Raw genomic sequence first — 25,068 nt, 5'->3', positions numbered from 1 at the left:
GCCATTTTGTAACTTCTGTGAACAATGGTCTAGAAATTTTGCTATCCTCAGAGCACCAACTCAACAAGGGGCTTCTATAATTTCATTCATTCCATAATCACATTCTGTCTTTCCCCCGATCCCTTGCCCTTAGCAGGGAACAATAAAGAAATGAACAAAAGGCAGCCCTCCTACTGAGAAGGTGGGCAGTGGGCTAGGGAAAGCGGTAATGGTATTTGGGGAGCCCCACATTTCTAACATGTGGAGAGATTCATTTCTGCAGGCATTCAGATCATCCTCTTCCCCAAATTTAAGGAGACTGAAGGCAAGTGAGTCTTCACATAGGTTAATCTCAAACTGGTATATGTATACTTTTATAGCCATAATTTATATGTGTCTTATGCACATATATTTTTCTTCTTGAGAAAAAAAAATAGAAAAATTAACAAATTATCCCTCTGATTACCCTTTAGTTAAAACAAACATACACACCCCTCCCCTTTGATTTCTTTGTTCAGTGAAAGGTTAGGCCTGGCACAGATGAAATACTATTTAGAGTTCAGAATGTATTTAAATTACATTGTATATTTGAATTTCAGGTCTTGAATTTCGCATCAGGAAGCTACATTTAGCCAAATTTCAATATGAAAATACCTCTGATCCAGGCATAAAATTGTACTTTAACCAGACACAACTACCCTTCCCTAAGTCTTGAGAAAACATGTATTCATTAACTGTTTTAGCCTCTGCTGTCTTCATAGTCAATATATGTGCATAGCCAATATTTATTATCTTCATGGTGATTATCTTGTTGATAAATTAGCAGTAGTGGGATTTTTTGGATTCATTTTCCTCTGTACCTTGCATGCTCCTGGCAATATGCCACCACCACCCAACCAGAATGTGCTCAAGGAGTATAATTTTCAGGCTGGCCTAAGAAAAAATAGGATTACGAAGATAAAGCCACTGATCACGTAATATCTTTAGAGTCAGATATATAGATATTTGTGGACTATCTACAGCTTTCTTCTGTTGATTTCATTGGCTCCAGATATGCATTGGGAAGTTAGAAATCAGAGGAGAGGTAGAAAGAGTGCAGAAGTCTACACCACAAGAGCAGTGTTATTTCAAGGGCCATGAACTGGCTCATAAGCAGTGACCTTATTTTGTGCCTCTCGTCTCTCAGAAGAATAGAATGGAACTGAGGCAGGAGAATGCAGGTGAGGGGTGGGCTGGGGTCATGGGTGGAGGGAAGGCATATCACTTCCCTTGTATCTGAGGCTTACGTGCCCTTTCATGCAACCCTCTTAATTGACTGCCTGTAGGCATAATTGTTTTCATTTTACAGAATTAAAAATGGAGCCTCAAAGAAGTTGACTAACTCGCTTAACAGCATGGCAGATAAGTGGGGGATCCAGAATTGGAATCCAGACCTGTTTGGCTCAAATGAGGAAGTTCTTTCTCCTGTAATATGAGGGGCACATTAGTGGAGGCTCAGTATGTATTATTTGGATAAATTATATAATGAGTTGGATGAAGACAGCAATTATTTTGTAATACTCTGAATAACAGACACTATTCTGATTGGGTCTTCTCTGCATGGAAATAACTAGATTTAGAGTAGGAAACCAAAAAAATTTTAGCTGATTTGGTTATTCATATATTCGCATGCATTGAACTATCTACATCTGAATAAACACAAGTAATCCTGACCCCTAGAAGCTCACATTTTATTGGGAGAGATAAGCATGTTATTAAATAATGCCATATTAGTGGTCTCTCAAAGGGCTACTAGAACAATAATTCAATCTGACGGAGTAGAAACAAATTGCACAAATCCAAATTCAAGTGTCACACATCCTCCAAGAACTGTCAGTTCCTCCTCCAAATTATCTCTGAAATCTCTGCTTCCTCTTCCTCTCCATGTATGGCCTCTTTACAGAGTCTGTACCATCTCTCCTAGCTGGTCACTGGACCTCCATTCTCTGCTGCTTCTGCTCAGCTCCCACATTGCCTCCAGTGGGATCTTTCTAAAACCCACCTCGCCATGACATTCCTGCTTAAAGCTCCTTAGTGATGCCTGATTGCTGTAAAGGTGAAGTCACTCCCAGTCTAGCCCCTCCACGGGTCTTCCATATTGTGTGGGATGGCATGCTGCCCCAGGCCTCCCACCTGTGCAGGCAGATTCCTTGCCTCCTGCACCCTCTGGCTCCCCTTCAGGACTCAGCGCCTGTGTTTCAGGCCTTCTTCTACACACCATATTCATAGCCCTTGATAATTATTTGTTCATACGCCTCCCTACCCCCATAGACCTGAGCCACTTAAGGGCTGAAACTCTGTCTTATTTATCTTTTGATTTCCCATTTTATGTTAGTAGAGCTGCAGTGACATAAAGTAGACACCCATGCATGCCAAATTAAAACTGAAAATACATTTATGCTGGGTCTTAAAGACTGAACTTGCTGGCTAAACAAGGCAGAAAGACAGTTTCAGACAGAAGGAAGAGCATAAGACCAGTGCAGAGGTGTGGCTGTAGCATCAGGGGAGTGGGTGGTAGGTGGGGGTGGGGAGGAGCAGTACGGTCAGGAGATGTGACTAGAAAGGGCAGCTTTACCCTGCAGGCTATGAGACGCCATCTGCAGCACTCACTTAATGGGTTCTGTGATTTGGGGCAACAGTGCTGTTCCACCGCCTGAAAAATGAGGGCGACATCTTGTGTGGCAGTTTGGGGAGTGTTCACCGCTATGGTGGAACTGGCTGTTTGCAACCAGAATGTGCTCTCATTGGTCAGTGCCTGACTCTGTTGATTATGAAATACCCTTAATATAGTGACACTGACCTCCCAGAGTTGGTGGAATGATTTAACCAGAAAGCTTTGAGAGCTAGCGTCTTTTGCAGTTACCAGCCAGGTTATTGTGTCTTCCCTCAGACCCAATTAGGTAAGAAGCTTTACCTGGTGGCTTTGCCGAATGTGCATCTTGGCACCCCAACTTGACTTTTTGTTTCATTATTTATTTATTTTAGAAACAGACATATTTTAACAGCTGTGCATTTCCTGTCCCTTTGTTTTCCAGTGGTGGTGCATTTCCTCACTCTTTGTGGTAGAAGGTTTCAGATGTCTGTTTCACAGTGCCTAGTGTGTTAGATAAAATTTATGGTGGTGCCTTTGGCCTCTGTCTCACTATCCCAACCAACTCAAACAGCCCAAAGCTATTTTATTTAGTGGCTTTTTCCATGTGGTGGGAAATGAATCTTGAGTGTTAGAGCCTAGATCTGCCAGGAAATTCATTCTGGGATGTTTGCCCACATCCATTGGCATTTTTCAAAAGGAACCCCAGGTGTCTACATTAACACCAGCAGGACCACTTCAGGCCTCCATGGGCATTCATCAGCTGCTTTGTTCTCAGCCGAAGTATGGAAGTTAAAGATGTAAGAGGCAGGACTGTAGAGCTAACATCTCTAAGGGTGCAGCCCCTCCCTTGTCCCTGGACTCACCCCTGACACGTCCTGGGTGGATTAGTCAGAATATGTCAGCACAGGGTACCATTCCCCTTTGATTATCAAGTTCAAACAAAAAGGGAGATTCTTTCTTTCTTTGCCTCCACTGGGCAATGTTTTCCACTTAATATATAATTTAATTCATCTATTACTTAATGTGTTTGAATTTAGAGTCTGGCAGGTCAGAGTTGAAGAAGGAAGCCTGCTGCTACCGCAGCTTCTCCTCCCAAGGTGGTGTTTGATTTAGCGGTGTAAACAAATGACTGCATTCTCAAGAGGTCTTGAGCACAGCTGCCTGCCCTGGAGAGAGCTCGAACCTCTTCCGCTGGGGTGAACTCTGCTTCCTGGGGAGTATCAGCAAAACAACTCACAAGGAAATGTAGGACTTGTGTGGACTTCAAATAGCAGTGGCCCTGCCACCGGTGTTTGGCTACAGCAGTTGGGAAATGAGGGGAACAGGGAAATCTCTCTTTTTTCTGCCCTTTGCTAGCATAGGGCATTGTAATGGTTCTCTTTCAGATTCTGAACTCTGGTTGCAAAATTTGCCCAGAATTTGCCTCTGAGGCCATAAGACACTATCTTTTTATTCACTGAAGGTGCCCTTTGAATTTTTTCTCATTGGCAGTGCTATCTTTATGTTGAGCCCCCTAAACTAGCCTTCTTATCTACCTACATTATTCTTCCCTAACATCCATGACCATACAGTTTCTCTCTGTGTAGAACCGTACAGCTTTTATAGATTGGCTCCATGGCACCAGCCTTGTTAGAACCTACTGTGTTTTCACTTGTAAGCTAATCATACCACACCAAATATGTCAAAATCCATGACCCAGGATATGGGTTTAGTCATTCATCTTTGCCTCCCAAACACACTCATGCACATACATAAATATACATGACTGTTAGCCAAGATTTTAACTTCAGGGACCAGAGCAAGTACCCCACAGAGAATGAGGCCACTTTCTCTGAGGGAGGTGACCTCCCCATGAGAATGCAAGGGTACATCATGAGTCATACCTCAGAGGATGACCCAGGAACTTCTGAGTTATGTCCAAAGCAGCTTCCATAATTGCTGTGCCTTTACTTCAGGGAGATTTGGTGAGGATGGCATTCTGGATGATCTTCATAAGCCCTTCCTCTGGGTAGATTTGTCTGACTTTCACTTAATGGCCAGTCAGCAGCTAGGGAACACCAGTGATTTAGGACTCACCCCCATCCCTCACCCCCATCCCTATCCCTATTGTCCAGGTGGGACATGGGGCTTTGACTTCAGTCTATAGCGTTGTTCTAACCAGCTGAGATGCTGTAGATCAGCTTGGGATCAGCCATATTATTTAAAGAAAGTAACTGCCTTCCTCCCAGACAGCTGTCACAAATGAGAGGTAACCTGGCAGGGCTTAAAAGCCATTAGACCCTGTTGACTTTAAAGATATTTTGCAAAAACAGTAATAAAAATGGTATTTACCAAGTTCTCATTATTTGTGAGACAGTTTAATATCCTCCAGAGGAAGGTTGCCTTGTTATGCCTCCTCAGCGAGCTTGGAGTGATCACTGTAATTGGCCTCATAAAGTGGTGGTGAGGGCTCAAGGGTTCATACGAGCAGAGCACTTGGGCCAGTTTGGGTGCATAGTGAGCACCAGCTTTCATTCTTACCGGGAGGCACTGGCTGGCCCTTCTCAAACACTGTCATGTGATCCTTAGAACACACCTACAAGGTAGCATGTATCTTAGTTTTGCAGATAGGGAAACAGACCATACAGTTAGAAAACATCAGAGTGGGGATGGCATTCAGGGCTGTCTGTCTCTTCAACAGTACGCCATACCACTTTCCAAGATGGGGAAAATATCCCAACTTTGAAAATGGGTCAGATGTTTCAGGATAGAAATGAGTGTTTGAGAACCTTTTAAGTTTTGTTTTTTTCACAGAGTATCAGGGTACCAATCTAGGGGGACACAACAGGAAACATGACTGTGAATCAGCTGCCTGATAAAACAGCCAGGACGGAGCCCACGTCATTGTGGGGCTCCACAATGTCATTGAAAACATCAGCTGCTTATTCCAGTATGGATTTCCCTTTAAGACATGAAAGGAGAGTTCAAAGAGCTCGATAGCTCAGAAAGCTAAATTATTAAAATACATTTGTTTTTATTAACTTTTTTGCTTTAGTGAGAATTATACTCTCATTAACATTCTACCAAAAACTCACTTTTCACTAATTATTCCTGGTTTATCCTCTGAATCCAAGGTGCACAGGAATTATGGTTCAAAATATGGTAGTAAAGCTGTATTTCTTACAGCAATCAAGACTTCTAAATTTAAATCAATTCAATTCAGTAAACACTCATTGAGTCCTTTTCATGAGAAAATGCTCTTCCAGAGACCACAATGAACTAGAATGGCCCCTGACCTCCAGGAACTTACTGTCTCTAGAGCTGTGGTGACCTGCACAGTAACCAGGGACCATGTGTGGCTATTTAAATATTGATTAGAAAAATTCAGTGCCTCAGATGCACTAGACACATTTCAAGTGTTCGACAGCTGTTTTGGGTCACTGGTTACCATATTGGATAGGGCAGATCTAGAACATTTCCACCATGCAGAAGGATCTGCTGGACACTGCTGCTCTACTGGACGGGGCAAGAGATCTTCCTGTTCAGGAATTCCGTTGCTCTGACTTTGTGGTTGGAGTGTGGCTTACTCTTAGAGTAACATGGGGAACAGCACCACCCTTCAGACTTGACATTTGAAGACATGGATTCAGATTCTGCTCCTGACCTGTATTGACCTTGGGCAAGGCCCTTTGTCCCTCTGATGCCAGTTTCCTTACCAGTAAAGCAAGGACATCAGATCACAAAACCTCTCTGACTCCTGTCCAAATGCTCTGTGATGCTTAGTGAATTGGTAGAATATTCTGTGTGTGTGTGTCATAATGTACCACAGCTAAAAGAAACTACGAAGAATTTCCATCTCCAAAATAATTTTTTCATTTTAGAAATTTAATTTCAAATTCAATTTAATTTAAATTCAAACTCAATACTAAAATTCTATATATGCAGACCTAAACTTGCTAAACTGATTTATTTATTTATTTATTTTAAGATTTTATTTTTAAGTAATCTCTACACCCAACACGGGGCTTGAACTCATAACCCCAAGATCAAGAGTCCCATGCTCCATCGACTGAGCTAGCCAGGTGCTCCCAAACTGACTTTTTTTTTAATGAGATTCTTTTATTATTCATTTTCGTAGAACAAGGTTTCCCCAGAGGAAACTTAAACGTGTTTCTTTTACTTTCTTTCTTTTTTTAATGTACTCTAGCAGTTTAGTTTTAATGCTTCCTTGCGCAAGCAGGTTGCCAATTCTCTGTCCCCATAGTGTGCTGTTAAGTACTGACGAATGCTGGGAACCAGGACCTTGGTCTTCAACTGTGGCGAAAGTCTATATTCCCCACCAAAAAAGATGAAAAACCAAAAACCATAAAATAGCAAACCCTATGTTATTCCTAGAAAAAAAATAAACATGTATTAAGGACTTCCGGTGTCATGAGGTACTTAAGTCCTTTATCTCATTAAAGGACTGACCAGTGTTAGGCTAGGTGATGCCTGTTTGCAAAAGAAGAGCTGGGTAAAGAGAATTTCTTATTTTTCTTAATTCTATGGAATGTGACTACACTTACAGGTATTTTTTAAAGAAATTCCACTTCCATTTAAAATACCTATCTTCTTAGTATGGTGTCACTTAAGCCTTGGCCCTCTGTATTTTCTCATTACCTGTGTTCCTCTTTCCCATATTAGCTGGAACACTAACGGTTTCTTTTGTTTTCTTTCTTTTTGTCTAGAAGACTGAGAACATTACATGGGACCTGTTCCCAGGATATGGAGCCTGAGGTGGGACAGTTTAGTTCAGAAGGCCCAAAGAGGGTGGGTTGGCAGTCCTTTTTGTTCAGATCCAGCTCCTCAGCACAGTGAGGCTTCTGGCTCACCCTCTGAGGTTGCCTGAGGGGGACTTAGCAGTGAGGGGGTGGGTGAAGGAATTGGGCTTGCTTGCTTCTTACCAGGTCAGCGGGAGCTCGGTCCTCTGATCACCTCCTTATGACCTGCCCACCTTCCTTGCTTCTCTGCTTCTCCTGGTATGAGTTGTGGGATCAAATGAACTAGAGTTTGACCCCTACTCCACCACTTTGGGGAAATGACTCAGCCTCTCGGGGCCTGAGTTCCCTGGGCTGCAAAGGGAGGATAAATAATAACTGTACTCTCCTACTCTACAGGACAGTTGGGAGCACGTGGAGGGCAGTGGAGCAGGCTGGACCCGTGGCTCCTGGTATGGGGGGAGAAGTCTGGGCCTCTGGAAAGTGGGAAGGGAATCCAGGGCCAGCCACTTGCTAGCTGTATGACCTCTGGCAGGTCTCCTAGAGTTCAGTTTCCTCTTCAGTAAACTGAGGATTCCAGGTAACTCACAGGCTCTGTGTGAGATAATGTGTTCCTTTAAGCCTGTGTTACAACAGTCTTCTAACCAAGCTTCCTGCTTCCCCTCTTGCCCCCACCAGTGATTGTTTGGAAACACAATTGGATCTCACATGTCCTACCCTTGCTTAAAACCCTCCACTGGTTTCTTAGGGCCCTTTTAGAATTTGCCTGGAAATCTCCTGGTTATAGCATGGAAAGCCTCGTGTCCTAGGAAGCCCCTTGTTGATTGATCACACTGCAAGTCCGGCAGGGGCAACTGATGTGGTGCCCAACCACCTTCCTAGTGCTCACCTCTCACCGCTCACCTCTAGTTACTTCTACTTCTCCGCACAGTGCAAAGACCTAAGGAGCATTCAACACAATGCTAATGCCCTGGCCCTGCCTTTTGAGAGTCTGATTTCATTGTTAGGAGTGGGCCCTGAGAGTAGGTGTCTTTTTAAGGCTCCCCAGTGGTTCTACACACAGCCAAGGATGGAAACCACGGCTCTCTTCTTACAGGTCTCCAGACATCCCATGTGTTGTTCTCTGTGCAGGAGCTGACCTTCCCCCTTGTCTCTTCCCTTGGCTAATTCCTTCTCATCCTCGTCCTACTCAGGAGTTCCTTCTTTCAGGCAACTCTCCTGCACCCCTCCAGGTAGACTTAGCTACCGATGGGCTCCCAGACTACTCTGGGCTTGCTTTCAACAGAGCCCCATCATTTTGCATTATGATTGTTGGTTTACTCCACACCTCTCCCTCATTAGGTCTAGAGTTTCTTTCGGGAAGAGATTTGATCTTCCCTCCTTGTATCCCTGGAGCCCAGCAGGCTCTGGCACATTACAGGCCTTCAGTAAGTATTGGGTGAACAAATTAATCAAGACAAGGCCATCTGACCTCTTGTGAGTTACATTCTAAGAAAGAAACATTGACACAATAACCCTAGTGTATTATAGGAACAAGAGGTTAAGGAAAAACCAGATCCCAGTATAGTCTAATACTTTAACAAATCTATGGATTTCTTGGACAACCCCCAATATTCAAATTAAAAGAAATTCTTAGTTTTACTTTTCTGTAGGTAATGATTTTTTTCTCTTCCAGTGGAGAGAAAGAAGATCTATTAGGAAATTCCTCTCCCACCCACATTACCTGTCAGAACTGTGACTGGAAATGATTTCTCTGACTAAATCGTTTTGGCTCTCTGTTATTTTCTTTCTTCCTCCTTGTTCTTCCCTCAGCTGGCCATTATTGTGTGTTTGCAGAGAGGCAGGAAGGTTCACTGCTACAGCTGCTTCTCTCTCTCTCTTTAAAACTCTTTTATCGGCTTGCTTTCTGATCTTCAAAGCAGCCTGTATCCAGTGTGACCCCACTCCCTTGCCTCCTCATGCTGGGGAGTGAGAGCTGGGAGTCTTTTTGTCATTTTGAATACTTGCATATTTGGACAGCCTTGGACGGCCCTCACCAAATCTGCAGGGATGAGAGCAAGTCAGTGTTTGTAAACCCCCTTTACCCCCAAATCTAGACACAGTGACAGATTGACACCAGACTCCACAGTTAAGCAAACAGTAAGTTTCTAGATCTCCTTACATTTGACTCATCCCCCGGGGGCAGCAGCCCTTATCCCCTGCCCTTTTTTTGCAGTTGAGTCTTTGCCGTTAGTGTTCTTCACATGCTCTCAACCTTTGTGATTATCTGCAGTGCTTGATCCTGGATAAGTTTGAAAGCTCTGATGATGAAATTCAGCTCACTCAACGAGCCCTGTCTCTGCTGGAGGAAAACAGGTTCTGGGCTGGTGTCGTGTTCTCTGACATGTATCCCTGGACCAGTGTCCTACCACCCCACGTGAAGTACAAGATCCGGATGGACATCGATGTGGTGGAGAAAACCAATAAGATCAAAGACAGGTGATGTCTGGCCCTGCGCATCCCTAGGAATGTATGTGGCAAGGAGCAGGGGCTCCTCTGGGCTCAGGTCCCCATCTCCTTGTAGGGACAGGAAGGTTACTTGGAAAGGCACAGAAACACTTGGGTATCAGAGAGCTAAGCTCCCTAACCAGTTGGCTCTGTTAGTTGGTGGAACCAACGGAGCTTGGTTACCCTGTTGTCATTCCCTCAATTTAGCACTTGTCCCTGGCTGGCCTTTGGGCAATTTGGAGATGGAAACCTCTAGGTATTTAATTATCTTCACGTAGAGGTTCTGCAAATGAGGTGCTCCAAAGTCACTGGGAAATTACATTTGGTACAGAGTGAGGGATTGAGACAGGACTCGGCATAAAAATCAGTACGATTAAGTTAAGAAGAGATGAGATATTTTATAAAGTTCAATGTAGAGTCCTTGAATTAAAGCAATTACAAGTCACTGTGGCTAATATTTGTAACTGAGATTTAAACTATGAACTAGAAAATAGAATCAGTTTGGAACATTTTAGGGGTGAGGTTTTAAGAGAGTGAGTTTCGAGTCGCCTTGTGCTTGTGAAGTGTCAGTAAGCTGTTCATTCCCATTCACATCCATTGTCCCTCCCTCTGGGTTCTTTGTAGGTACTGGGATTCTGGTCCCAGAGCTGATCCTGTGGAAGATTTCCGATATATCTGGGGAGGGTTTGCCTATCTACAGGACATGATCGAACAGGGGATCACAAGGAGTCAGGCCCAGGTTGAGGTTCCAGTTGGAATCTATCTCCAGCAGATGCCTTACCCCTGCTTCGTGGATGACTCGTAAGTCAGAGGCTTCCAATCTCCCTCCCAGACACACTAATCAGGTTGCTGGGGTGGAATGGGAGTACTCCCCAGGCTTCAGTCTCTTTGGAGAGAAACCCAGGGAGTGGGGCCAGCTTGAAGAGGACGGAGCTCTGAATGAGGAGCTGGCTTCTCCCAGACTCCAGGCAGGGCCAGATGGGCAAGTGAAATGGCAGGGAGAAAGTAGTTGGTGTTGTGGGTGGAAAAGGGAAGGTGAAAATAAAAGCAAGGGAAGTGAGGTTGGGAAAGGGGACAAAGGCTTTTTAAGTTTCCACTACGTAGTATGTTTGCTATGTGGAAGAGTTCTGGTCAGAGTGTTTGCCCAATGATTGCCAAATCAGCAAATTAGGACTCTGCATTGCAAGTAGGTCTGGTTCCTAGGAGCCTCAGAATAATGCAGCTCCTTCCCTAATTAACATTCGCATGGTGCATGCTTAATGAGAAGGTAGAGGAATGTGTTGGATGAGATGGAACCCTCCCTTCCTGCCCACCCCACCCCCACCCCCAGGCCTGTACATCTGTTGGCCAATGGCGAGATAAGCTGGTAGCGTATTATTTTCTGAACGTGTATTTGGGGCATGATAGAGAGAGGGACAGAGAGGAAGAGAAGACTAGGTGGGCTCATTTACCAGGGTGGATGGGGGCAGGAATATCACCAGGACAGGAGCAGAGACCTACAACTGGCTTAGGGTTCAACTTTTAGAAAAAAAAATGGGAAGTTCACCATAGTGTGCGTTGTGTCAGTGGGGTTCAGGGAGGAGAGAAACATTCACAGCCTGAAGAAAGGAAAAGTCAAATTGCTACCTGACAAACAGTTAAGATAAAGCCCAGTATGGGCACAGGAAACCCTCTCTCCACACCCCAGTCCAATTGGTTCTCCTTCCTCAGCTCTAGAGAAGACTAAAGAGATAGCGGTGGTTGTTCTGCAGTCAGTTTGGGTTTGGACGATAAATGGAGATGGCACGGGGAGCCAAGGGCAAAAGCCCAGTTCCACATTTAGGATCAGGATGGGAGTGTCTGGCAGGGTAGTGGGGTACACAATAAGGAGGCAGTGGGGAGTCTAGCCATTTAGAGTGCAAGAGCCCTCTAGTGGCAGGTCACAGAAGTGCAGGCTTTATGAATTTCTGGTTCTCTTCTTAGGGCCATCTTGAGAACCCTCCCACACTGGAATCAGCCCTTCCTGTGACAAACAACAATTTTCACTACATAATAATCCCCAGGGCTTTACTAGCACATCAAGCACAAGGAAAATATGCATAAAGTTCACAATAAAGTAATTCCAGAATATCAAATCTATCCTGCTTGGTAGAATGAATATCTATGGGATTACTCTACCGGTACATGGCTGGTGGAGTTAGTCGCTATTGGATCACTGATTGATTTATTGATGGGTCATTTGCCTTCTGAAAGTGCCACACTGAATAGTTATTTTGTGCCTCTTCCTGCATAACTGCAGTTTGATCCTCTGGGATAAATAGTGCTAAGAAGGCTGACACCCCTGGGGAGCTCAATTATTGCTCTCACCACCAACACCAGTTCCCTTTGTGGTTCGCCTTCTCGGACTTAAGTGTCAGTTAGCATGTATCTATTCCAGTCACAACCACATCATCAAGTTTGCAGTTCTTTCCTGTGTGATCTTACAAGAAGGTCTATATGGTGTAACCTAAAGAATACAATTTTATTTTACACATATAACTTGTAGAGCATTCATCTGGGCTAACCAGAAAGCTACCGTCTTGCTCTAAGGAAAAAGTAATCCTTCAGGGCAGAGTGCAATGTATTAGAAGATTCAAGCCCATTGAATGCCCAGTGGGATTTTCTGCCTTTCCCTCCATCTGGACTTTGTTCTCAACACATCCAACCAACCAACATTTACTCCACCTCTACCAGGTACAGGGCATTCTACTATTCTGTTTCTCTCCTCTTGCTTCAGTTTTATGATCATCCTGAACCGCTGTTTCCCTATCTTCATGGTGCTGGCCTGGATCTACTCTGTCTCCATGACTGTAAAGAGCATCGTCTTAGAGAAGGAGTTGAGACTGAAGGAGAACTTGAAAAATCAGGGTGTCTCCAATGCAGTGATTTGGTGTACCTGGTTCCTGGACAGCTTCTCTATCATGTCAATGAGCATCTTCCTTCTGACCATATTCATCATGGTAAGCCAGATAGAAAAGGCCCAGAAAATCTTGAATAATGTTGTACCTCCCACTTTTCCTCCTCTTAATGAACACGTGCCTGCATTAGTCATCTGGCCATCAAGGATAGCCTCACATGTAGCTACTCAGCCATTTCAGCCAATGTGGCCACATGCAGCTGCCCAGTCATTTCAGCCAAGGTGGAAAATACTCAGAGGACCCCCACCCCAGGAGCCCCGGTATGTTCCCCACTCCCACTTCCTGCCCAGGGAGCCACAGTCCACATAGATTATCTAGCCCCATTCCTTGGACTACCTGGAGAAGCTGCTGTTAGGAGAGCCCAGTGCAGCATGATTGTATGTGCAAAGGGTTCTCTCTTTCCAGACATAGAAGAAATGAGTACAAAGAGTGTTTTCCTGGGATTACTGTCTCAAGCAGCAGCTGGGGTTGGAATGTGAAAAGCCTTTTCATTGTATTAGGAGAGCAGAACTAGACGGTTTATTAATTACCATCATGGTCACACCATTCATGGCTTGACCAAAGGACATTCTGCTGTCTTAAAAGTCTCCAAAGTGTTTTAAAGGACAGAACTTAGAGTCTGTCCTTTCTCAGCAGTAGGAATTTTTATAGCTGCAGGCAGCATGCAAAGATCCATCATCTGCAAACCTGCAGCTCCCTCACAAGCTAGACTTGAAAATAATCCATTATTTCATAATATGTTCTTTCCCTCCATTTTTAGTTGCTCCACAGTAGATGATCTTTTGTAATTGTTAGACAATAAGCTCATAAATTTGGGTAGTTTTTTATATTTATTTGATGGGATTTGGTATAAACTTCAGACTTTAGGCTTTGCAAGCTCCTGTTATGGTGTTATCAAGCTTGTTTTGTTTTTCTACGATTGTCATATTAGTGCCCCTCTACACTAAGCAATATGTGTGCTGAACAATAGACTCTGGCTAAGTGTGTCCCATCCCATGTTGGACCACACTGGTGCCAGGAATGTTCCATCACATATCCTGTCCATCCAGCAGATATTCAGTTAAACCAAATCCTACTCCTTCTCTTTGCAGTAAAATGTACTAATTCTGAAGGGTTTTGTTTTCAGCCTTAGTCAAACCCTGTGCTAGAGCCCTATCAAAACCAATGCTGATATAGAGGTCATTCTGCTCAAGCAACCTAGCTTTAAATTTGTGGCTTCAAATTTGCTCCTTGAGATCCACAAAGATGGGGAGAGAAGCTGTGCTCCTTGTCTTCTTCTAGTGGTCCCTTATTCCTTCCCATCCTTCAGTCTGCCCCTTTTTCCATTTCCAAGATGGTTTGTGTCCTCCGAATTAAAAGAGTCAAAATGCGTAAGTGTCTGACTTATGCAAAGTGCATAAACATGTATGATATCCTGCAATGTCTGTTAAGTGACATTGAGATCTGCCTTCCTAAGAATGAGCATTAAGACTTCAAAGCTTTTAGGACGTGAGGTAAAGAATGTTCACCAAGAGTTTCTTGCACAAAGGGGTTTCTCCTTGTGGGAACCAGAACATTGTTCCAGTGATGACGGAAACAGAGCTTTGCACACAAAATAGGATTCCTTAGAATGACGCTCCCATCTTTGCCTTGTCCTTCCTTCCCACCTTAACTATGCAGGAAAGAAGCTGGAAGCTGGGACAATGGGAAGGTTCCAGTTATTCAAACTATTAGGAACAGAAAAGACAAGTAGTCATTAGAGGAAGCCAAGGCCTGTGAGGCTGTTGGGTCAGCCCAGTGACTTTCTTTCATCTCTGCCTGAAGTCACTGAGAGACTGTATGGGCCTAGAAGCTTGTGGGACTTTGCTTTGAGCTGGGATAAGAAATTGATGTTATTCTTCTGAGAATACCAACAACCATCTTAAAGTTCTTCCTGCCATAGCCATGTGTTCAGCCGTGGACTCGCTTTCACTGGGCTGTGTGATTAAGGAAAAGGAGTGAGCTTTCCAGGGTGATTTGGAGAGCTCTTTGACACACAAAGTAGGAGCTCTGAGTCCTAATTTTGATTTTCATTTAGAGTTCCTCAGAGTTTGGTTCTAGTTAAGCGTAGCCTTTTTCCACCCTCCTTTGCCATTTGTTTTGTTCTATTTTTCAATCTGTTCCATCGGTGCCTGGCAGGCAAAAGAATGGGAATGAGGGAGAAATGGTAACAGTGGCAGACAGGTGACACATTTGTTCCTCTCAGCTCTTGCACACCCATGACAGATATTGCTCATTGCCTCTCTTTTCTATTAAGAACCCAGTGCTTCAGGGCACCACTAACAATTGATTGGAACCCATTCAAGAGATGAATCTGCTTGTACCTTTATGTTCCCAAGAAAAGAACCAGATGATCTATATGTATTTGGAGTTCTGTGCAAAGGGTAAAATTCCTCATAGGAGGTCTGTAGTAAAGGAGAACCAAGAAGGCCTAATAAATTTGAACATCTCAATGTATCCTATAGGGAAGTGGGCAGCAGCTCACTTAGTGAAAATTGCTAATTTGGTCCTATTTTCTACATAGCCAAAGTGATTGACTCATGAGTTAATGTCAAAGATACTGAGTATTTCCCCAGGTTCTATGTATTTGTATGATAGTGATGAAGGGGGAGGATTAATCCACTTCCAAGTGATGTGGATTAATTGCTGATATTTTCATCAGTGTGAGTGGTAAATCCCAATACAACTACACATGATTGAGTCATCAGGCCAGGCCCCAAGCAAAATGTTACAGCTTGTTGGAGGGTCTCCTACCTCCCTTTTTTGTCCCTCATCTACTCAGTGTATCTTGGCGCTGTTGATGCTCTAAGATCTTCCTCCCCTGTTCTAGGCTTATTTCTCCCTTCCCGCCAAGGATTTGCTTACTTAATACACAATGATTACTCGTACTGATAGGCAGCCTAATGTGTTGCCCTCCCAGGGAGAACGGCACTTGGAGGATTAAAGGAATTCAACAGCAGTGAGTCTCACCTGTGGAAATTTGGCACCCACGAGAGATGGTGGGAGAGATCACTCTGGAGTAGAGGGCTTCTGAAGACCCAGAATCATGGCACTGAGGTTGCCCCCTGGGAGGGATGGTGCCCTGGACATGGGTGGAAAGCACCGACTCAGATGGCCTCTTTGGTTTCAGCATGGAAGGATCCTGCACTACAGCAATCCGTTCATCCTCTTCCTGTTCCTGTTGGCTTTCTCCACGGCTACCATCATGCAGTGCTTCCTGCTCAGCACCTTCTTTTCCAAGGCCAGCCTGGCCGCGGCCTGCAGTGGTGTCATCTACTTCACCCTCTACCTGCCACACATTCTCTGCTTCACCTGGCAGGACCAGATGACTGCTGACCTCAAGATGACAGTGGTGAGGGACCTTGGGCTTGCCCCTAATACATGAGACATTTTCGCGGAGGCATCTGTAGTAGTCCTGGAAAACTGGCCTGCCCTTTGCAGGGATCCACTTTGCCTTTTGGGTGTAAAGGACATGAGATGTAAAGGCATAGGGACAAAAGTTGGACAGTCTTCATCCTGAGCTACCCAAGAGTCCCTCCTTACCAAACCTGCCCGATGAGTCTGCCCTGGGAAGCAATCAAAAAACAGTTTGATTCACACGGGTCCTTTCTCTGTCCATAAGAGAGGAACAGCTTGGCCCATTTCACTCACTTTTCTTTTCTTTTTTTTTTTTTTTAAAGATTTTATATATTTATTTGAGAGAGAGAATGAGAGGGGGGAGGGTCAGAGAGAGAGGCAGGCTCCCTGCTCAGGGAGGGTCAGAGAGAGAGGCAGACTCCCTGCTGAGCAGGGAGCCCGACGCGGGACTCCATCCCGGGACTCCAGGATCATGACCTGAGCCGAAGGCAGTCGCTTAACCAACTGAGCCACCCAGGCGCCCCTCACTCACTTTTCTTTTTGCAGCATGTGAGAAGATTCAGAAGGGAGGGAGCGTGCTCCCTAACTGTTCTGCCCAGAAAGATGTTTCCATTCATTAAAAGCATTTGTTTCTCTCCATAAAAACTCAAATCCGGTAGTTTACAAGGGTCTTTATCACACTCTACCACTGCATGCAGAAAGGAGTGCAGAAATGAGCCAGTTAAGAGCCAAGCCCTCTTGCCAGGGCAGGACTCTAGAAATTGACTTTTGATTGCTTGAGAGACAGACTTCTTAGTTCACAATTCCCAAACTAATAGCACTATCTTTTTCTCTAATCGATTTCAAATGGGCCATTTCCACCCTCTCATTAACCAGGCTTAACTGGCTTCCAGGTTCTCTAGGGTGCAGCTTTCCTTGTCCTCCAGAACTTCCCTCCATAGTTCTCTATGCAGTGGGGTCAAGAAAGGACTACCACCTACTTCTTATTGAGGAAGATCTAAGATGTAAGTTGTTCTAATAATCCAAACTTATTTGGCTACAGAGCTGCCAAGGCATCTGCCTTTTATTTCTCATGTTAAACAAGAAATTAATTGCTGTTATTTATAGCACCCAATTTTCTAAAATGATCACAATGGGCTCGTAGCAAAAAATCTTTATGACTCAGCCTATGGGCAGAGCTGGGCTATCTTGATATCCTGGGTAGACATCAGTACTTTGAGGCCACAGCTAGCTTCATGGGTGTGTGGATCCACCAAGAAGCTATAGTTCTGGAAGTGTGTGGACCAGGGCTGAGCTGAGAATTTTTTAAATGGTTTTTATGAACATAGAGCTGGGGAATCTCATCCTTCTATAGAGAGAGTTTGAACCCCACCCCAGGTCGTACAAACTGCAGAGAGGCCTCTGAGCAGAGGAAATGAGAATGTGCTTCTGTATGCTCTGTACATGCTTTCTGCCGTGCCGGTGACCACCTGTGGGGACTTGGCCAGGGACCCTCTTCTTCAGCCTTCTTTTGCATACCACCTGTTTAGTTGACTTGTTCTCTCTACAGAGAACCTAAGGAAATGATTGTCCTCAGTCTGGAGAGGAGAAAAGGTGACATCAGTGGAATCTGAGGCTTTTCTGGACTCAGTGATAAGTCCTTAGGAGGTCATGGGACCATCCCTTTCCTGGTCTCCTAGACTGTCCTAGGACACTGATGACTTTGTGGACCCTTCTGATGGGATTCACACAAAGCACCTCAAGTTATTTTCTTTGTTCTATAGAGAACTGTGTGATCTCAAGAAAGAGGTAGGAAGAAGGGGGAAAGGTAGGAAGGTAAACCTGAGCACCTTTGGTCCTTTGGTATGTTGTGCTTTGTAGTGTTTGTCTTCCCCATTACACAACTATACTCCATTGAACAGATGAGAGGTGGCTTGGTAAGTATTACATGAGGTCCCTGAGGCATTTCCAGAATTCCCTTTCTGTGGGAAGACTGCCTTATCCCCTCGCTGGGTTATCCTTATACCTGGACACAAGCTGGGCCACTATTTTGGCCCTCGTCCCTACCTTGTGGCAGCTGGGTGCTGTTGGGCGGGGTGAAAGACCTCTGCTCACCTTATGTGCCCTCTTTGCCTCATTGCAGAGCCTGCTGGCTCCTGTGGCATTTGGGTTTGGCACTGAGTACCTGTCTCGCTTTGAGGAGCAAGGCCTAGGGCTGCAGTGGAGCAATATCGGAAAAAGTCCCATGGAAGGGGATGAATTCAGTTTCCTGATGTCCATGAAGATGATGCTCCTTGATGCTGCTCTGTATGGCCTGCTTGCCTGGTACCTTGACCAGGTGTTTCCAGGTAAGTGTCAACTCCCATAGGGTAAAGGTACTGATACTGGGTTCTTCAAATCCCCAGCCTTCCCCCATCTTTCATCTACTTTAAATCTTATCCTTTCTAAGCTCTTTCAGTTTGGGCCCTCAGAGCCAGCATTTGAAACTTAAACTGAAATCAAAAATCCATCAGTGAGTGCTGGTGGCTCTGCTTCAGAAATAGGTCCAGAATCTGATCCCACTACCTTCCCAGTCCAGGCCTCCTTCCATAATCATTGCCTGCCAGTCTGTTCTCCACACTATGTTCAGACATCCTTTCAGAACCTAGGTCAGATGATATCTACCTTCTGTTCACATCCCTCCAGTGGCTTTTCCTCTTGTTCAGAGTAAAATCTAGTGTCCCAGTCCTGGCCTATAAGATGCTTCATTAATCAGCATCCAACTAAGTATCTTCCTTATTTCATGTCCTTCCCTTCTCCCTCATGTTCTCTGCTCCAGCCACATCCGCCTCCTTACTGATTGTTCTTCAATACACTCAGTACATTTCCTCCTCAGAACCTTTGTACCTGTTCTCGCTGCCTGCGACATGTTTCTGCACCCCACCCCCCCATGTCTGCAGGCTTACTTCCTCACTTTTGTTCAGGTCTAAGTTGAGATGTCACCTCATCACTGGGATCTTTCCAGATTGAAAATATCTAAATATCTATCCCTATATAAATTACATTCCTTCAGTGCTTCTGTCCCTTTTATCCAACTTTATTTTTGTGACATCACTATCTGACATGATGTATCTTTACTTGTTTTTTATTGACTCTCTACCCCTAGTAGAATATGGGCCCATGAAAGCAGGCCCACAGTCTGTTTTGTTCAATGTTATAGGTTCAATGCCAATAAATAGTGCCTGACTTTTGGTGGACATTGAATAAATACCTGATTAATCTGCAGCATGGAAAAGCAACTCCTGAATCAAAATTGGGTGTTTGCACAGTTTCATATTTGCTTTGTAGAAATCAGATTTTCCTTCAAATTAGTATTTCCTGGTAGCTAGAGAAGTCCCACTTCATTGAGTGGGCTCCAAGTCAACCAACAGCCACCTTGTGCTGTGATAGCCATGGCCAGGCTTTCAATGCTGTGGCCAGGAGCAGGCAGGGGAGAGTGAGGCTGGGCCCAGTCCCTGGGGAGGGACGAACTCACATAATCTTGTGATAGCCTTTGTTGGGAGAAATACATAGGCAGCAACTCTGGAATAGGAGAAAGATTACTAGGCTGAGCCAGGAGGCCTGGGTTTGGATCAGAGCCGTGTGATTATATTAGCTTCCTAGGGCTGCCATAACAAAGCACCACAAACTGGGTAGCTTAAAACAACAAATTTTTTTGTCTCACAGTTCTGGAGGCTTAGAAGTAGAAAATCAAGGTGTTGGCAGGGCCATGCTCTCTCTGAAATCTGCAGGGGAAGGAGCCTTCCCTGCCTCTTCCAGCTTCTGGTGGTTTTTCAACAATCTCTATCTTCACACAGTGTTTTCTCTGTGTGTGTGTGTGTGTGTGTGTCTGTCTGTCTGTCCTCACATGGCTATCTTCCTATAAGGACACCAGTCAGATTGGATTAGGCTCCCGTCTAGTCTGGTATGACTTAATCCCAACTAAGTACATTAGCAATAACTATTTCCAAACAAGGCCAAGGGTTAGGACTCTAGTGTCTTTTTTTTCTGATACCAAATGTGTCATTTTTTTCCCCCAACATCGGCTATTTCTTTAATACCAACCAGGTGTCCAATAATCAATTCAGTTCTACCCAGTTCAGTAACTACCCAGAATTAGCACAGACCCCACAAAAAGATTCAGTCCTACAAGACTGTTCCCACTTCAGAGGCCAGCCACAAATGCAGTGCCTGGGGTACCCACATGTTTGTCCAACTGACTACAAATTCAGGAGTTCTCAATAATCCCCCCACCCCACCCCACCCCACCCCCGCTTTAGTAATTCACTTGAATGACTCACAGAACTCAGGAAAGTAGTCTACTTGCAATTACAGTTTATAATAAAGAATACAGCTCAGGAGCAGCCAAATGGAAGAGATGCATAAGGGGAGGGGTGGGAGGGGTGGTGCATGGAGCTTCTATACCCTCTCCAAGTACACTACCCTCCCAGCACCTTGATGTGCTCAGCAACCTGGAAACTCCCTGAATCTCGTTCCAGAGTTTTTATAACTCAATCTCCAGCCCCCTTCTCCTCCCTCAAGATGGAGAGTAGGGATGAAAGTTTCCATCCTCTTTTCCCAGGCCTGGTTTTTCTGGTGACCAGCCCCATCCTGAAGCTATCTAGGGGCCCTCCCCTGAGTCACCTCATTAGCATAAACTCAGGTGTGGTTGAGAAAGGGTCTTCAGCTCCTTGTGAGCAACAAAAGACATTACTATCACTCAGGAAATTTCAGGGGTTTTACAAGCTCTGTGCTGGGAACTGGGGACAAGACCAGGTATTATTTTGTATCCTACCATGGGCCTCAACGTATCTTTTTTGAGGGGGGGACACAATTCAACCCATAATGGTGACTTTGAGCAATACATTTGACCTTGCCATGAGTCAGCTTTTCTATCTTACTGTGCCACTAGAAGGAGATATAATAAGTGAAAATTAGTTGGATTGAAAATGCAATTTGTCCATAATTCAAGAGCTTTATTCTAGCCAAGCTAAAGCTTTAATTTGTCCAATAACTATTTACTGAGCAGCACCTATATGTTAGGCTCAGCACTATTTTGGGGATAAAGGGGGTGGAAAAGACAGACCCAAACCTGCCCTTTAAGGGCTGACAGTCTAGTGGCCATGGAACATGGGATAATATTAAATAAGCAAAGATAGTGTGTTCTCACAAAAATTAACATTTTATAGGGAGCAAAATCTTCTAAGAGAACTAGACAAGAAATTTGGGAGTCTTTTCCTTGGAATCCAGTAGAATGGGGTGGTTAAGATCAGGGGTATTAGAACCAGATTACCCATATTGGAATTCCCACACCTCTGTTTAATTAGCTGTGACCTTGGGCAGATGATTCAAAGTCAATGTGCCTCTGTTTCCTTATCCACAAGAATACCACTACCTATCTCTTAGGGCTGTTTTGAGGATTAAGATTTTAACTCATGGAAAGTGCTTACAATAATGCCTGACATGGAAAGAGCATCCAACAAATGTTAGTGACGATCATGGTCATTATTATTATCTGGTAATTGTTGAGAAAGGGCATGATTAAATTCTTTAATAAGATGTTTTCTTGGAAAACTATTATCAACCAAGATCATCAGTCTTAGCATTGCTGGTTCCACCCAAAAAAAAGTGACTTTTTAAAGTAAAACATGTTGGAAGGAGTAGTCTTTGTGGTAGCCCGTGGATAGCTGTGTAATGCTTATGAACTATGAATATCTATAGCTATACTCTGAGGTTCAGATAGATAAATTCTCGATTTGGTAGAACTGTGGTAGGACTACTAAGGCTTTTTCCCTTATTTCCCTGTCATTTCTAGGGGACTATGGAACCCCACTTCCTTGGTACTTCCTTCTACAAGAGTCCTATTGGCTTGGCGGTGAAGGTGAGTTATTTAAAATTTTTTAATTAATCCCCCCCCCCAAAAAAAATCCCTTAGTGTTTTGGCTTTGTCCTGGATATGTGTGGGCTGTAGAGGGGGCTCCTGATGTCAAGTGTGTGGTTCCGATTAGTCAGTTCCCTCCTGGGGCTCTGCCACTGTGGTGCAACACCATAGCCTCTGGGACCCACCTTCTGTGAGTCGCTGGCCAGGAGAATGGCTGAGCACTGATAAACCCTTGTGTCCCATACAACCTGCGCCCAGTGGATGAAACTGTCCTCGGGAGGGGCGCCTGGGTGGCTCAGTCGTTAAGCGTCTGCCTTCGGCTCAGGTCATGATCCCAGGGTCCTGGGATCGAGCCCCACGTCTGGCTCCCTGCTGGGTGGGAAGCCTGCTACTCCCTCTCCCACTCCTCCTGCTTGTGTTCCCTCTCTTGCTGTGTCTCTCTCTGTCAAATAAATTTTAAAAAAAAAATCTTTAAAAAAAAAATAAGAAAAGAAACTGTCCTCGGGAAAGAAGGCCAAACCACTTTAGGGTGCAAATGACTTGCAACTCCTTGATTTCAGGCAAAGAGATCCACAACATCATAAAGGAACCTTTGCACTGGTCTTCTTCTGCCTCCTGTCCTGCTTTCTTATTCCTTTTGAAAATATAAATTAATTCATCCTTCTAAGGTGAAGGCCCATCCAGAGGCTGTGGCGGAGCTATGACCTTCAAGACAAACACTCCTACATTCTCCTAAAATTCATCTTACTTTGTGATTGGGGAAGAGGGCTAAGGGGCATTTGCCCAGAATGCATCTTAGATAAAATTTACTTTTCCTACTGAACAGGACAGGAGGCCCAGGGAGAGTTCTAGAAGTTCCATAGATTCTATTGTGAGGTATGAGAAGGCAAGAAATTCCTGACCTGAGAGCTGGGAACTTCCTTGGAGCTGGGAGTTTCTGGAAGCAAAGGAAATACTTTCCAATCTGTTTGTTCCTCACCTACCTGCACTTTACTTTGTATTTTGGGGCCTGGGCCAGGATTTATCCTTTAAGCACTAAGATAGAGGTTTGTTTTCTCTAAGGGGTTAGCCTAGGGCCTTTAAAAGGCTTGGGCAGTTTTTTTGCTTTGTTTTGTTTTGTTTTTATGGTTCAAACAAATAGCACTTCAACAGCTCAGTATTTTTCCATTATGTTGGTTTGTCTGTCTTGTCTATGAACTTTTAAATTTCAACTATAATATGGTTATAATCTATAAATGGGGATTTTCAACACAGGAGTGTGTTCTTGGAATATTTCTAATTTCAGTGAGTATCAGGACTTGTGGGCATTTTTCCCCCCTCTATAATCTCGGCAGATAATCTGCCTCTCAAAAAAGAAATTCTTAAGACAAATGTGCTCCAAAAATGAATCACATATATTTTTGCTAACAGAAGCCAAATATTTTTCACCTGCCTCACAGGCTAGACTGAAGTAGATTCCTAAATCTCTAAAATCAGAAAAGAAGGACACCTGGGTGGTTCAGTCGGTTAAGTGTCTGACTCTTGGTTTTGGCTCAGGTCGTGATCTCAAGGGTCCTGAGATGGAGCCCCCGTGTCTGGCTCCACACTGAGCATGGAGCCTGCTTAAGATTCTCTCTCTCAGGGCACCTGGGTGGCTCAGTCGTTAAGTGTCTGCCTTCGGCTCAGGTCATGATCCCAGGGTCCTGGGATCGAGCCCCACATCGGCTCCCTGCTCAGCGGGAAGCCTGCTTCTCCCTCTGCCACTCCCCCTGCTTGTGTTCCCTCTCTCGCTGTGTCTCTCTCTGTCAAATAAATAAATAAAATCTTTAAAAAAAAAAAAGATTCTCTCTCTCTCCCTCTCCCTCTGCCCTCCCTGCCCACCCCCCAACACTTGCGTGCACATGTGCTCTCTCTAAAAAAAACAAAATCAGAAAAGAGCTGAGTTTCCCCACCTAACCCGCCTCCCCCCCCATACACACACAGATGAAGAAATGGAGCCCAAGAGGACCAGTGTCTTGCCCGTGTTCCTGCTGATCACTTGGGACAAAAATCTGGAACTGGGAAACACATTGCCTGGCAAGGAACTCACCCCATGACTAAGCTATGTAGAAGAATATTTCCCCCTGCTATTTTGCTGCATGTTAGTGCAGTAGGAGAGCTAGTAAAGTGATCAAAGGCATTGCGGGCAGTAGAGTTGACAATCCTTCAGGAGGCAGAAATAGCAGTGCTGGAGGTGGCAGGTCCCTGACCCCGAGGCCCGTTCCTGGCTGCTCCATCTGCAGCCTGCAGATCTCCAGAGGGCAGCCAAGGGTGATGGAGGCCCTGGTTGGCTGCCACATTAAAAAACTCCCCCTGCCCACATCTGTGCTCTGGAGGCCAGAGCCTTTAGATGCGTGGGGACAGCAATTTCCTCCTGCCCCTGCTTTCCTCTCTTGCTGGCTTCTCCTCTGCTTCTCTTCCCCTTCCAGGATGTCCTGATGTCCTTTTAAACCAAATGCCAAGTTTACCAACAACAACAAAAAATTGCCTCTGTGTGTGTGTGCATGTCTGATGTGTGTGAGAGAGTATGTGTGTATGTATCAGTGTGAGAATGTGTGTGTGTGTGTGTGTTTACACTATACTTTACAATTTATACGAGCCTGTACCTCAACCAGGCTCAACTCTGGTGTTAGTCCCAAAAGACTTGAATGCCCATAAAAATGCTCAGGTAAATTATTTCTCAATCTGTAATTTAAGCTGGCCATCCATCATATCACCTTGAATGAGCTTTTCTCAAGATTCACCATGACTTTGACTTGTTTTTGACTGGAGCAAGAAATACTGCTGGTGAGGTAAAGAAAATTAACCCATTGCAAACTGAGTCCTGGTTTTGTGAATATTTTTTTAAATTATAATTTCTGACACTGTGGGCCCTTGCTGGCGTGTTAAGAGGATAAGGTGAAACACCTGTTATAAAGCTCCATCTGGGCTCGGCAAAGGTTGACCAGCCAGCCAGCCAGGAGGTACTGGCAGCCATTTTCAGGACTTTACAGGCCCACAGGTCAGTGGGCGGCAGAACCATGCTCA

The 25,068-nt window shown here is 44.6% G+C and overlaps 1 protein-coding gene across 1 annotated transcript in view; it reads left to right on the top strand.

Annotated features, from left to right (window-relative positions):
- ABCA4 (ATP binding cassette subfamily A member 4) overlaps nt 1–25,068 on the top strand; it is a 134,258-nt gene that overhangs the window by 43,510 nt on the left and 65,680 nt on the right. The window contains exons 12-17 of the mRNA XM_021690258.1: nt 9,620–9,825; nt 10,459–10,635; nt 12,590–12,812; nt 15,919–16,140; nt 18,268–18,472; nt 21,958–22,023. Of these exons, the coding sequence (XP_021545933.1) occupies nt 9,620–9,825; nt 10,459–10,635; nt 12,590–12,812; nt 15,919–16,140; nt 18,268–18,472; nt 21,958–22,023 (1,099 nt within the window). The remainder of the gene's footprint in view (nt 1–9,619; nt 9,826–10,458; nt 10,636–12,589; nt 12,813–15,918; nt 16,141–18,267; nt 18,473–21,957; nt 22,024–25,068) is intronic.

Source organism: Neomonachus schauinslandi, chromosome 4 (genome assembly GCF_002201575.2).
Source record: "Neomonachus schauinslandi chromosome 4, ASM220157v2, whole genome shotgun sequence".
NCBI classification, from domain to species: Eukaryota; Metazoa; Chordata; class Mammalia; order Carnivora; family Phocidae; genus Neomonachus; species Neomonachus schauinslandi.
The sequence above is the reverse complement of the archived record's forward strand: the minus strand, read 5'-3'. Positions and strand labels throughout refer to the sequence as shown.